Consider the following 15,020-nt stretch of genomic DNA (forward strand, 5'->3'; position numbering starts at 1 on the left):
CCGGCGCGCGCTCTATCTCAAAGCTGTCCGGGTCCACAGTTCCATTTCATCCTTCGCCTCATCCGACGCTTCAACAAAAAACTTTTCTTCTTCCTTTCCGATGTCAAGGATCGCAAGCTTCATCAACTCTTGGACACCAACGCCCCTCCGGAAACTTCTTCCCCTTCACTTTCCTCTGACCCCCCTTCTCCCAATCTCACCCCCTGCCGCGTTTTCACTATCCCCTCTGACCTTCCACTCTCTGACCCTGAACGATCAGTCCTCAGCAAAGGCCTGAGCTTCATCCCCTTACGCCCCCACCTCAATGAATTTCGAGCTTGGCACGATGTTGAGCTCTTTTTCCGCCGCCTTCGTCTCCGTGCCCACTTCTCTGGCCAGGAGTCTTCCCCCCCGCACAACTGACCCTTTCTCCCGCTTGCAGAATTCCCGTTCTACCTGGACCCCTTCCCCTGGCCTCTTAACCTCTCTAGATCTTTTCATCGCTAACTGCCGCCGTGACATCGGCCGTCTCCATTTCTCTGCTCCCCTCACTCACTCCAACCTACCTCCCTCTGAACTTGCAGCACTCCATTCTCTTAGATCCAACCCTGACATTGTCATTAAACCCACCGACAAGGGTGGTGCTGTTGTTGTTTGGCGCACTGACCTCTACCTAGCGGAAGCTGAACGCCAACTCTCCGACACCTCCTCCTACCTCCACCTGGACCATGACCCCACTACCGAACATCAAACCACCATTTCCAAGACTGTCACTGACCTCATCTCCTCTGGAGATCTTCCCCCTGCTGCCACCAACCTCATAGTTCCCCAACCCCGCACAACCCGCTTCTACCTCCTTCCCAAGATCCACAAACAGGACTGCCCTGGTCGACCCATCGTTTCAGCCTGTTCTTGCCCCACGGAACTTATATCTTCCTATCTTGACTCTATCTTTTCTCCCCTTGTCCAGTCTCTTCCCACCGACATCCGCGACTCTTCGGACGCCCTCCGCCACTTTAACAGTTTCCAGTTTCCTGGCCCCAACCGCTTCCTTTTCACCATGGACGTACAATCCCTCTACACCTCCATCCCCCACCCGGATGGCCTGAGGGCGCTCCGCTTCTTCCTTGAACAGAGGCCCGACCAGTCCCCATCCACCATCACCCTCCTCCGCCTGGCTGAACTTGTTCTCACATTGAACAACTTCTGCTTTAACTCCACTCATTTCCTCCAAATCAAAGCTGTTGCCATGGGTACCCGCATGGGTCCTAGCTATGCCTGCCTTTTCGTGGGCTATGTGGAACAATCTTTGTTCCAGTCCTACTCAGGTCCCCTCCCTCACCTCTTTTTCCGATACATTGATGACTGTATCGGTGCCGTTTCCTGCTCTCGTCCCGAACTTGACAATTTCATTCACTTTGCCTCCAATTTCCACCCTTCCCTCACCTTCACATGGTCCATCTCTGACTCTTCCCTTCCCTTCCTCGACTTCTCCGTCTCCATCTCTGGGGATAGGTTATCGACCAATATTCACTACAAGCCCACTGACTCCCACAGCTACCTGGACTACACTTCCTCCCACCCCGCTTCCTGTAAGGACTCTATTCCATTCTCCCAGTTTCTCCGTCTCCGCCGTATCTGCTCCGACGATGCCACCTTCCACACCAGTGCTTCAGACAATGTCTTCCTTTTTCCGCAACTGAGGATTCCCCTCTACCGTGATTGACACTGCCCTCGACCGTGTCAGTTCTATCTCCCGCACTTCTGCCCTCACCCCTGCCCCTCCCTCCCGGAACCATGATAGGGTTCCCCTTGTCCTCACCTTTCACCCCACCAGCCTCCACATTCAACGGATCATCCTCTGACATTTCCGCTACCTCCAAAGTGACCCCACCACCAAACGTATCTTCCCCCTCCCCTCCCCTTTCAGCATTCCGCAGGGACCGCTCCCTCCGAGACACCCTAGTCCACTCCTCTATCACCCCAAACAGCCCTTCCTCTTCGCCTGGCACCTTCCCGTGCAAGCGGAGGAGATGTAACACCTGCCCCTATACCTCCCCCCTTCCCACTGTCCAGGGCCCCAAACACCTCTTCCAGGTGAAACAGCGATTTACTTGTACTTCTCGCAATCTAGTATACTGTATTCGCTGCTCACGATGCGGTCTCTACATTGGGGAGACCAAACGCAGATTGGGTGACCGCTTTGCGGAACACCTCCGTTCAGTCCGTAAGGGTGACCCCAAGCTTCCGGTCGCCTGTCATTTTAATTCACCACCCCATTCCCACTCGGACCTCACCGTCCTTGGCCTCTTGTATTGTTCCACGGAAGCTCAACGTAAACTCGAGGAACAGCACCTCATCTTCCGATTAGGCACTCTGCAGCCTTCCGGACTCAATATCGAGTTCAACAGTTTCAGATCATAACCTCGGCCCCTATTTCATTTTTTCTTGTAATTTTTCCACTCCTTTTCCCCCCCCCCACCCTTTCCTTTTGTTTCTCTCTCACACCTGGCAGCTATCTCTTGCCCTGCCAGTACACTTTACACCTCATCTCAGCTTATTACCATCTCCTCTAGCTTCTAATACCTTTTATTGTCTCTTTTTTACTTCTTTTGTTTCTTTTATTCTTTTGTCCGATCGCAGCCCTGCCTCCGATCTATCTTTTCTTTCCAGTTTTGAAGAAGGGTTCGACCCGAAACGTCAACTCAAATTTCTGTCCACGGATGTTGCCTGACGACCTGAGTTTTTCCAGCATTTTCTGTTGTTATTTCGGATTTCCAACATCCGCAGTATTTTGCTATCGTACTAGTAATATCAAGGACGCTAACTTACGGCATTCCGGGAAGTTCTGGGAACGGGGCCCAGGATACAGAAGTAATCTGATGTGGAGCCCCAGTCTAGCAGTACTAGGAGAGGTTCCCAAGATCTGGGAGCACTGGGTGGGGATTTCTGGGAACACTGTAGATGGGAGGGTCTAGGGACAATGAAGAAGGTACTGGGATCTTGGATCTTTGGGAGGAGGTCTTTGGATCTGGGGAGATTAGGGGGTCTGGAGGTCGGGGGTGGGGGAGGGAGATTGGGGGACCTGGAGGTCAGGGCCAGGGGTGGGGGCGGGGGGCCGGTGGTGGAGGGAGATCAGGGGACCCGATGGTTGGATGTTGTGGATCTCTGGACTGGGAGCTCAGTAGAGACCAGAATTGAATACAAGAGGTCTCTTGTCTGTCCTCCTTCTTTAAAGTAATGGAGGAAGCCCGCTGATTTTAAGTTTAACATAAAATAATATATGCTTGACACAGACAGAACATTGTTATCAGTGATATTTAGGGATTGCCTCTTGCTGATCCCTTGGACCTGCTATGTTTTCTTTTTCCTCTTTTGAAGAGTAGTTCCGTTGTGCTCATCTTCTGGACAAGTTATTTGAATTAAAAATTGCATTGGGATTAGAGATTTTTTGTTGTAAATTTGATTAATTAGTATTTTATTCCTTCAACAGGAAGTGAGATTCTTGGCAAAACTGTGAGGCTCACTTACGGAACACTTGGTGTCTGCCTTTTTTATGCAATAGGCTATGTTATTCTATCTGTTTTTGCATATTTTATCCGGGATTGGCGGATGTTACTACTAGCCTTGTCACTTCCACAAATTCTGTATATGCCTTTCTGGTGGTGAGTTCAATTTCTGTTAATTATTCTTTAAGGTAAAAAGACAGGAAGGTTGTCTGCCTACAGTCGGTAGATACGGTAAAATTATTCACTGCATTTCAAGATAAAATAGGTTAGCTACTTTAGAAATCCGCAGTGGTGGGGGTGTATACCGCATTCCATTTCAAAATGCATTGAAAATTTCTACGTGAACCTATCTCTGTGACAAAACTCATTCGAAAAATGCTCACCTGTACCTGCAGTACTTGCCTGCAGGTGGCACTGCGCGAGGGGTTGACCATGTCAAATCCATGCAACGTTGGGTCCGGGAATAGTAGCTGCAGTTTTAAACTGGTGGATTGAAGCTGCATGCGTAGCTGTACCTTGATCACTCTTCGTTCTGCGGCAATGCTCCCCTCAAAACCAATTTCTAAAGATTATGCAATTTGTAAATAACATTTTAAACCAAATTATTTGCAAATATATAAGCATACCGAATCTTTATTAGCAAATTAGAATCATACGGGGGCTAAATATACCTTATCTCCTCTGTTGGGAGAGTCCAGAACAAGGGGGGGCATAACCTTAAAATTAGAGCTAGGCCGTTTATGGGTGATGTGATGTCAGGAAGCACTTCTTCGCACAAAGGGTAGTGGAAATCTGGAACCCCCCCCCCAAAAAAGCTGTTGAGGCTGGGGGGGCAATTGAAAATGTCAAAACTCAGATTGATACATTTTCTGTTAGGCAAGGGTATTAAGGGTTAGGGAGCCGAGGCGGGTAAATGGAGTTAAAATACAGATCAGCCGTGATCTAATTGAATGGCGGAACAGGCCTGGGGGGAGGGGAGGTGGGGGTAGGGGGACATGGGTGGGATGAATGTTCTATTCCTGTTCCTGTGTTCCTGGAAACAGAAATCATGTACCCGCTCTCCCCGCGTCATTCCCATCATGCATCCGATATTGAAAAGCACAGGGCGCTTTAATGCAGCCACTGTCGCACTGCCACTTTTCACCAGTAGTAAGTCCTAACGTAAGCATTGCACAGTATGGTTGCTGTTGGAGTCAGCTGGGCACTTCCCCAAACCAGTTGAAAAAGTTTGCCTCAACTTTTGCTACTGACCTCCACCCCGCTCTTCCCGCCCCCCCCCCCACCATCAAAGCGAGAGTTGAAGAGCTGAAAGAGTTTGCGATTATAGAGTCATAACGGCACAGAAGGAGGCCATTTGGCCCATCGAATCCGTGCCGGCTCTCTGTAGAGCAATTGAGTCAGTCCCATTCCCCCGCTCTATCCCTGTAGCCCTGCAAGTTTATTTCCCTCAAGAGCCTATCCAGTCTCCCCTTGAAAACATTGAGTGTCTCCGCTTCCACCACTTCCGTCGGCAGCGAGTTCCAGGTCATCACCACTCGCTGTGTAAAAAAGGTTTTCCTCACATCCCCCTTGTATCTCTTGGCCAAAAACTTAAATCTGTGTCCCCTAGCCCTTGTACCGTCAACTAGTGGGAACAGCCTTTCCCCGTCTAGCCTATCCAAACCCGTCCTAATCTTGTACAGCTCTATCAAATCACCCCATAACCTCCTTTGCTCTAATGAAAATAAATCCAGCTTCTCCAACCTGTCCTTGTAACTAAGATCCCCCCTGACCCCTTCCGCTGACCCTATTTGCTGGCCCCCAACTCACCCCCGAGTTGAAGTAGCTTTCCTGCCTTTGGTCTCCTTGTCCCGGTCCCCTTGTCCTAGTCCCCCTGCCCCCATCGATTTAATTGTGTTGAAAACATTTTATTGGCTCCAGCATGCTTAATACTCGGAGGCTGATTTTTGTTTTGGATGTACATTGTACGATTGCACCTCGTTGCCTGATGGTACCAGTGAGAGTCCGGAGCCATTTTCATGGTCAGGCTTTGTTAGAATACTTTTGGCATGCAGCCAACACTGAACAAGCGCTGGCGGGGTGGGAGCAATCGAGCCACACCAGACGTTAGGCCCTTAAGCGGGGTGGGGGGGCGTAGGTAATCCCGGGGGGAAGGGCAGGAAGAGACTGGCAACGAGTGGGAAGATTTTTTTGAGGCCAGGATGAGCTCCCACTGGCTAACACAAATGACTGCTACAATGGTTTCCCAACCCCCACAATTATTTTTGGTGCAACGCTTTAATTATTGCTGGTTTGGCCAATCAATACTCAGTTCCACTGGGGTCTGCATTCTGCCCAGTGGAACACCAAATTTGCATTGGGGTCCTACAGGTGGCATTGGACCCCGATTTGCGAATTTGCTGCTCTCCTGTTTCTCACCCTGCTCCAAAAACGCAGCGGGCCAGATGTCACCGGGAACAGGCCGGTAGGCGGCCCACCATGACCTTTGGCCATGTTTGAGCAGTTCTCTGCCGGTTTGCTTTCCTTCTCGTCGACCCACCCGAGCAAGTTGTAGCGTTTGCTGCTGCATAATTTGTGTGAGCTCTGCTGTTCTGCCCATTACAACGTTTGCCCTTTTGTCTTTTGCAGGTTTATACCCGAGTCTCCAAGATGGCTGCTGTCTCAAGGTCGGGTAGAAGAAGCGAAAGCGATTGTGCAAGCTGCTGCTAAAAGAAACGGCATTAAGCCTACTGCCAAGATATTTGAGAATAGAAGTGACCAAGAATGCATGGTAATGTATGTTGTGCTTTTCATCAATTGGTCTTTTTAATTTCATCACTGTTTTAGAGAAGAATAATGGATCTGTTAAAGGCTAGATGCAGTGTACTGTTATTTTCAGAAATGTATGGGAGCAATTTTTGTGTTGATATCACCCTGTTTACACTTCCAAGAAACTGGTGGCAACCTCGTTTAATATATTCAAATCAGGGTCACATAACATAGATATGACCCCTGATGCTATTTCTGTCTCGTTGCTACCTGCTTACGCCCACAAACCAGTCACGATGTGGCCATTTCCAGCAATATTTAATTCCTCAGCTGCTCTCGGGTAGAGCTTTAGAAAGTTTTGATAGGCATTTTTCTTGTATTACATAGTCTTTTTTTGCTACTCAGATGGTTTCAATAGATAGAATCATAAAATAGTACAGCACGGAAAGAGGTCGTTCGGCCCATAGAATCTGCACCGACTCTTGGAGCAATCCAGTTAGTCCCAGTCCCCCGCTCTTTCCTCATATCCCTGCAATTTTTTACTCCTTCAAGTATTTATCCAATTCCCATTTGAAGACTACTATTGAATCTGTATCCACCACCTTATCAGGCAGCGCATTCCAAATCCTAACCGCTCGTTGCGTAACAAAGCTTTTCCTCATGTCGCCTCTGGTTCTTTTGCCAATCACCTTAAATCTGTGCCCTTTGGTTATCGACCCATCAGCCATTGGAAACAGTTTCTCTTTATTTATTCTATCTAAATCCTTCATGATTTTGAACACCTCTATCAAATCTCCTCTTGGCCTTCTCTGCTCCAAGGAGAACAACTCCAGCTTCTCCAGTCCATCCATGTAACTGTAATCCCTCATCCCTGGAACCATTCTAGTAAATCTCTTCTGTACCCTCTCCAAAGCCTTCACGTCCTTCCTAAAGTGTGGTGCCCAGATATGGACACATTACTTCAGCTGGGGCCGAACTAGTGTTTTATATAGGTTTAGCATAACCTCCTGCCTCAGTTTATAAAGCCCAGGTTTATGCTTTATTGACTGCTTTGTTAACTGGGTCATCTGCAGATTTTGAAATTGTACCCTGTACCCGCAAGTCCAAGTCATTAATGTATATCAAAAACAGCAGTGGTCCCAAGTACTGAACCTTGAGGAACTCCACTGTATACCTCCCTCCAGTCCGAAAAACAGCCATTCGCCACAACTCTCTTTTTTATCCCTTAGCCAATTTTTGTATCCATGCTGTTACTGCCCCTTTTAACTCATGGGCTTAGAAATTCAGTGGAGGCCCAAACGGGGCGCCAAGCTCGCCTGGGCGCCAGAATTACTGCTGTGATCGGAGCAGTTGCGACCGCCGGAAATTCATCTTGAACGCCCCGGGTGTTGAAACTGAATATCGCAGCGCAAAGTGCCGCAGCGCCACATACTGCGGCATGGCGCGCTGCGGTACTGCAGGCCTTCCTCCGCTTCTTAAAGGGGAGGGGCCTGCACCAGCACGATGAGCGATCGCGAGTGCCGGCAAAAGAGCCCGGCACCGAGAAGTAGTGCCGGGCTCTCAGGACACAGTCGGCACTGCCCGGGGGGAGAATCAGGAGGCCGGGGACGAAGGTGCTGGCAGGCGGCCACCGGAAAAAATGGCCGCCCCGCACCTCCACCTTAATTTGCGCCACTGCCGCCACAGGTAGGCCCCGTGAACCGGGCGCGATTTGCGAACGGCGCTACAGAGGCGGGCGCTACCAAATATTGCGATCGGGGCGGTAGCGGGGCGCTGCGCACACCGATGACGTCATCGGTGGCGGCGCAGCGCAACAGGCTAACGCCGCCATTAGCGCCCTGCTAAATATCGCGGGAGGCGCGGCCAGTGGCGCTAAAGCCACTGAGTGCCCTCTTTAGGCGCTAACTGGTGGCGCAGCCCACCGAATTTCTAGGCCATGGGCTTTAATTTTGCTAGTGAGCCTAATATCTGGTACTTTATCAAATGTCTTTTGAAAGTCCATATACACAACATCAACTGCACTGCCCTCATCCACCCTCTCTGTTACTGCAGAACGTTTTGAAGAGGTTTCTGGCATGACCATTTTTTTTTCATGGAGACCTTTATGGGAATTCTACTTCGGTAACAACAAGAGGAGGAGGAAGGAGAAAACCGAGCAAGTCGAAGGAGATGTGCTAATAATGTCGATGGCTATCTCTTCCATTGGTGTTGGTATCTGTAGAGTGGCCGAACCTCCTCCTGTTCAGACAGTCTCTCCTAATTGTGTGCCAGCTTCTCCTACATGAAGAATGGAAGTTGGTTAATGTGTGTCCTGTTTTAAGGGTTTTCAGGCTGTATGAGGCAGCTTAGCATAGTGTGCCTGATGACGGGAAGAAGCAACACGTGAGACCAAGAGGGAGAAGTAGTTGTGAGGTCAGTACCAGGTTTTGATGGCGTGAGTGCAAGCAGAAAGGAAGTGAAGTGTTCCCTGCTGACTTGTAGAGAACCATGGGAACCTTACCTTGGCGGTCCTGATCTGCTCATTAATGTTTTTATTTCCTACAGTGCATCCATCCAGGTCTGGGGGAACACTGCTGCTGGCATTGACATTTTTTGCCACCTCTCTCCGTGGCCATTGACTTAATTAGTTTTTGGCGCTTGCCGCCCATCGAAAGGGATGAGGACCTCCTTTCTGCTTGTCACTTGCTCAATCAGCACCTTACCAGCTGCATCAGAGAACCCAGGGAAGTCAGGTTGAGTTCGCCTTGCCTGCTGCTGCATAATCTTGCTGCCTGCCTTCCACCACAGTAACAAGCACCTCCCATTTAAGCTGCTGCAGGACGCCTTTAAGTAGCAGCGGCCCTACCAATCGAGGACCTGCCTATAGCGAGCGCGTTTCGCATTAGAGATCAGAGGCGGGCGAGTGGTGGCCAGCAGCAGCTCGCAACTTTAAATGTGGAGGCTGCTCCTCCGGGCTCCACAGTAAGATAATTGACATGAATCAGTCATTCATGAAAAAAAGACTTATGAAATAATACTGAGCGGCCTGCGGGTGGCGCTGTCCAGGGAGAGTATAAATACTTGGGCACGGGCCCAGCTTGCGCAGGACATTCTTAACAGGAACTTATGAAAGAATGCACTGTATCCATTGGGTGAATACCTCACCTTCATTCACAGGTCTATTTTCTCGCTCCTTGTAGGAGAAGAGAGCGCAAAATACAAGGGAGAGAGATAGAACTGGAGGTGGCCTACCACAAATAGTACAGCTCACAGACGAGGACGCCCTGGAGATAAGTGGCATCCCTCTCAGTTGGAGATGGAGAGACAAATATTCCTGACACACATATGCTGACTTCATTTCATCAATGACTATGAGAAGACTGAGTATGGCGATTGTCAATATTGTGACTTTGCCACGACTAAATCATATCCCTTTCTTTAGACTTCCAGGGCCTTCACACATATGGCAAGTGTTGCAGGACATCCATGAGGATGATTCCTCAGAGGACCTCATTCTTTCTGAGGGTGCACCATCACAGGACCTACAGTCATGCACCAGCACAATGATTTGAAGCAGGCCATGGCCAGGGCCGTGCAGACTTTGGATGCCAATTTGTCTGTCGCCATAAACAGGATGATAGATAGCTTATCCATTTCCTTATAACACGTCGCCAATCTGGTCTGCAGCAGAGGGGTATGAGTGACGTGGCGCTGACCCAGGAGAGGGATGATGGCAAAAGGGGACATGGAAGCGGTAACTCCACTCAAAGCTCCAACTTCTCACATGTTGCCCCCCACCCCCCACCAGCCCCTGGCCCTCAGTCAGTACCTGACATGCTGCATCGTCTCCTGATGGCCGAGTCTGTTCCTGCACAGGTGCAGGTGGAGCAATCTTTGACGGAGCCCTTGGGCTCCAAATTTCAGAGGTCGTAGGCCAGAGCAGGGATCTGAGCAGTCTGCCTCTACCTCTGCTCAAGCCACAGGGCTTGCGCCACATAGGAGCGATAGGAAGTGTATGTTGAAGAAATTGTGATGCACCAAGTATATGTACATGGGTGTTTGACAATGCTATGCTGTTAAGTTTTCTTTTTTTTAATTGCCCAGTAAAATTTAATTATTTGCACCACTTCCACATATTGCCCATTATTGCATTCCAAGGGCCAACTCGCCCTTTCACCTGTTTCATGATGAATGTCAATACATGCCGGGGCCCATTGGGCGGATGTGCAATGGGTGGATGAGTGGTTGAAGGACTGTGATTTGCATCCAAAGTCTGCACGGCCCTGGTCATGGCCTGCTTCAAATCATTAACCGTGCAGCAGGCGGTTAAGAAGGCAAATGGTATGTTGGCCTTCATAGCGAGAGGATTTGAGTACAGGAGCAAGGATGTCTTGCTGCAGTTGTACAGGGCCTTGGTGAGACCACATCTTGAGTACTGTGTGCAGTTTTGGTCGCCTTATCTGAGGAAGGATGTTCTTGCCATGGAGGGAGTGCAGCGAAGATTCACCAGACTGATACCTGGGATGGCAGGAATGACGTATAAGGAGAGATTGGGTCAATTGGGCTTATACTCGCTGGAGTTTTGAAGAATGAGAGGGGATCTCATTGAAACTTATAAAATTCTAACAGGACTAGACAGACTAGATGCAGGAAGGATGTTCCTGATGGCGGGGGAGTCCAGAACCAGGGGCCACAGTCTGAAGATAAGGGGTAAGCCATTTAGGACTGAGATGAGGAGGAATTTCTTCACCCAGAGAGTGGTGAACCTGTGGAATTCTCTACCACAGAAGGCAGTTGAGGCCAATTCATTAAATGTATTTAAGAAGGAGTTGGATATATTTCTTAAGGCTAAAGGGATCAAGGGATATGGGGAGAAAGCAGAGACAGGGTACTGAGTTTGGATGATCTGCCATGATCTCATTGAATGGCGGAGAAGGCTCGAGGGGCCGAATGGCCTACTCCTGCTCCTATCTTCTCTGTTTAGTGCAAAGGAAGGAAGGGAGGTGGGGGCGGCAGGGGCGGAGGGGGGAGAAAGGAGGGGTTGGTGCTGGTGGTGAGTTCGCAATATTATGGCATCCTGGGTAACAATGTAAGTGGCTGGTCTGGCGATGAGCGCCCCCCATCTTCATCCTGCTGTTCCCCCTCTATGTTCTCCTCATCCGAAGGTGAGTGATGAGCCCCTTTGTCCTCCTCCACCTGCAAACCTACCTCCAGTGGGCCTTTCTCTTGTGCGCGTGCTGATCCCACCACACTCGTCATTGCTGCCATGGATGGTGATGGTCTTCCTCTTCTGTTGTGCTGTCAAACACATCCAAGGCGCCTTCCATCCTGATCTTGTCAATTTGAAATTCTCCAAGGTTTGAAAAAAGCTGTCTCCGCTCCAACATTTGCCAGAGGGAACTGAGTCAGCAGCTGCAGTAAAGTGAGGTTTTATTCAGATGGGACAATGGCAAGTTTAAATACCCACCTGAACTGCTGCTCAAACTCGCCTCTGTTTCCCTTGTCAGTTTCCCGAACTCAAGTCCTGTTCAAGTAAAATTTGGAGCCAAGTTTAAAACCAATTTAAAAATAACTCATTGATGTCTCCTAAGTACGTTAATTGAGCCAATAATTACCTGCCGGCATCCAATTAGGATATTACCGACTTCGGCGAGTAGGTTTCTCGCCAGCATCCAAATGCGCCTTTGTTAAACCCGGAAGTGGGCGCGATGGAGCCGGGTTACCCTCCTGCTCTTTATAAAAAAAAAAAAAAAAAATCAATAATTTTTACCCCCCCCCCCGCCCCCCCACCCATCCACTCCCAACCCACCCGTTCTTGGAGGTTAAAATTCTCCCCATTGACCGAACGCAGAGGAGTTATTCTGTTTAAGTTAACTAAAATGACACACTGAAGTAGGTAGTATTCTGTTTTCATTATTCTTCTGTCATTACTCAAGGATAAGTTTTACAGATTCAACCAAGTGAATTTGATCATAACTGTTCTATATGTTCAGTGTACTATGTAATAAGCAGCATAATGATTGGTATCATTCAAATAATAACATTTTATTGAATCTTATCTGCTTCTGTTCTTGCTATTCATATTTGTTCATAGTTTAATTTGTTTTTATATATTTTTTCCTTCTACTCTTTAGTTGCCAACTGGGGATAAACATGCATTCACTTACTTGGATTTGGTTAGGACTTCTAACTTAAGAAACATCACAATCTTTGCTGTCATTGTATGGTGAGTAGAGACATTATCAGCAAAGAAACACAAAACAATCCCAACCAAAGCTGGCATATAGAACTATAGCAGTTTGCAGTACAGAGAGAAGTCATCCAGCCCATCATGTCTATGTTGGTTCATTGTTACAGCAATCCAAGAATAATCCCACTGCTCTGCTGTCTTCCCAAATCCTTGTATCATTCTCTGATTTAAATGTTTGGTCATTTTCCCATGAACAGTTTCTGCCTCAAATACTTGCCATAGCAAAGCATTCCCTGCTCTACCAACTCTTTTGTGTGACTAAATTTCTCTCAACTTTCTCCTTACTCTTTGATCACTACATTATTTAGTACCTTTACTCTGTTAATTAGTCAGGGCCACTTTTTTTGTTGACTAAATAAGATAAGTCTGTCTTTATTGCACAAGATAGTGGGATTACGATCAGGCCCTGCTCTCTTCTAACAAAACCGCTCACTACTCCAGGATCATCCTGGAATGCAAAGATAACCTCAGGCTTCTTTTCTCCACTACCAACCGTCTTCTTAAACCCCTCTCCCCTGACCCCTCCAAGAACAAGTGCAAGCAGATGATGGGTTTCCTTGTCACTAAAATTGAGACCATCCGTTCAGTTGCCTCTGCCACAAACCTCCTTTCATACATACATACGAATTAGGAGCAGGAGTAGGCCACTCGGCCCCTCAAGCCTGCTCCGCCATTCAATAAGATCATGGCTGATCTGATTACTCCACATTCCCGCCTACCCCCGATAACGTTTCACCCCCTTGCTTATCAAGAATCTATCTACCTTTGCCTTAAAAATATTCAAAGACTCTGCTTCCACCACCCTCCGAGGAAGAGAGTTCCAAAGACTCACGACTCTCCGTGAGAAAAAATTTCTCCTCATCTCTGTCTTAAATGGGCGACCCCTTACTTTTAAACAGTGACCCCTAGTTCTAGATTATCCCACAAGAGGAAACATCCTCTCCACATCCAACCTGTCAAGACCCCGCAGGATCTTGCATGTTTCAATCAAGTCACCTCTTACTCTTCTAAATTCCAGCGAATACAAACCTAGCCTGTTCAACCTTTCCTCATAAGACAACCTGCCCATTCCAGGTATTAGTCTAGTAAACTTTCTCTGAACTGCTTCCAACGCATTTACACCCTTCCTTAAACAAGGAGACCAATACTGTACGCAGTACTCCAGATGTGGTCTCACCAATGCCCTGCATAACTGAAGCATAACCTCCCTACTTTTGTATTCAATTCCCCTCGCAATAAATGATAACATTCTATTAGCTTTCCTAATTACTTGCTGTACCTGCATACTAACCTTTTGCAATTCATGCACTAGAACACCCAGATCCCTCTGCGTCTTAGAGCTCTGCAATCTCTCACCATTTAGATAATATGCTTTTTTATTCTTCCTGCCAAAATGGACAATTTCACATTTTCTCACATTATACTCCATTTACCAGATCTTTGCCCACTCACTTAAACTATCTATATCCCTTTGTAGCCTCCTTATGTCCTCTTCACAATTTACTTTCCTACCTATCTTTGTGTCATCAGCAAATTTAGCAACCATACCTTCGGTCCCTTCATCCAAGTCATTTATATAAATTGTAGAAAGTTGAGGCCCCAGCACTGATCCCTGTGGCACACCACTCATTACATCTTGCCAACCAGAAAATGACCCATTTATGCCTACTCCCTGTTTCCTGTTAGCTAGCCAATCTTCTATCCATGCCAATATGTTATCCTCGACACCATGAGGTTTTATTTTCCACAATTACCTTTGATGTGGCACCTTATCAAATGCCTTCTGGAAATCTAAGTACAGTACATCCACCGGTTCCCCTTTATCCACAGCACGTGTTACTTCCTCAATGAACTCCAATAAATTGGTTAAATATGATTTCCCTTGCCTGCCCTAGCCCAGAGCTTGCAGCTTTCTCTAGTTTCTCTCCCATCATGCCCTCTCCAAGCTCATCTTGTCCACAAGACCCACCTCCTGCTCTCTTGACCCTATTCCCACTAAACTGCTGACCACCTAACTTCTCTTCCTGGCCCCCATGTTAGCTGTAAACGGTTCCCTCTCCTCGGGTACTGTTGCCCTTCCTTTCAAATCTGCCGTCATCGCCCCCCATACAAAAAAACTACCCTTGATCCTTCTGTCCTTGCAAACTGTTGTCCCAGCTCCAACCTCGCTTTCCTCTCAAATCTTTGAATGTGTTGTTGCCTCCCAAATCCATGCCCACCTTTCTCACAACTCCATGCTTGAAAGTCTTCAATCTGGTTTCCACCTGTCACAGCATGGACATGGCCCTAATCAAAGTCACAAATGACATCCTCTGTGACTGGTGCATTCTACAATCTCTGCATCCTTCGTGACCACTCTGTAGCCTTTGACACAGTTGACTATACTCTCCTCCAATGCCCCTCCCCCATTGTCCAGCTGAGTGGGACTGCCCTCGCCTGGTTCCACTCTTTGCTAACCAGTCATAGCCAGAGAATCTCCTTCAATGGCTTCCCTTTTCCTCCATAAACTTAAGCTCATCCAAATTTCTGCTGCCTGTATCTTAACTCGCACTAAG

At 48.0% G+C, this 15,020-nt stretch overlaps 1 protein-coding gene across 3 annotated transcripts in view; it reads left to right on the forward strand.

The window, feature by feature from the left end:
- Nucleotides 1-15,020, forward strand: part of LOC147124059 (solute carrier family 22 member 4-like) — an 82,700-nt gene that overhangs the window by 42,416 nt on the left and 25,264 nt on the right. For 2 of the 3 annotated variants that reach the window (XR_015075975.1, XM_085980204.1), the window contains exons 4-6: nt 3,473-3,644; nt 6,117-6,258; nt 12,350-12,441. Coding sequence is in view for 2 of the 3 variants with exons in the window: in XM_085980204.1 (XP_085836330.1) it covers nt 3,473-3,644; nt 6,117-6,258; nt 12,350-12,441 (406 nt within the window). In the remaining variant the exon portion in view is untranslated. The remainder of the gene's footprint in view (nt 1-3,472; nt 3,645-6,116; nt 6,259-12,349; nt 12,442-15,020) is intronic. The other variant, XM_085980230.1, reaches the window with a different exon arrangement.

This window comes from Somniosus microcephalus, chromosome 1, assembly GCF_052327205.1.
Source record: "Somniosus microcephalus isolate GS21.2 chromosome 1, FLI_Smic_1.0, whole genome shotgun sequence".
Taxonomy (NCBI): domain Eukaryota; kingdom Metazoa; phylum Chordata; class Chondrichthyes; order Squaliformes; family Somniosidae; genus Somniosus; species Somniosus microcephalus.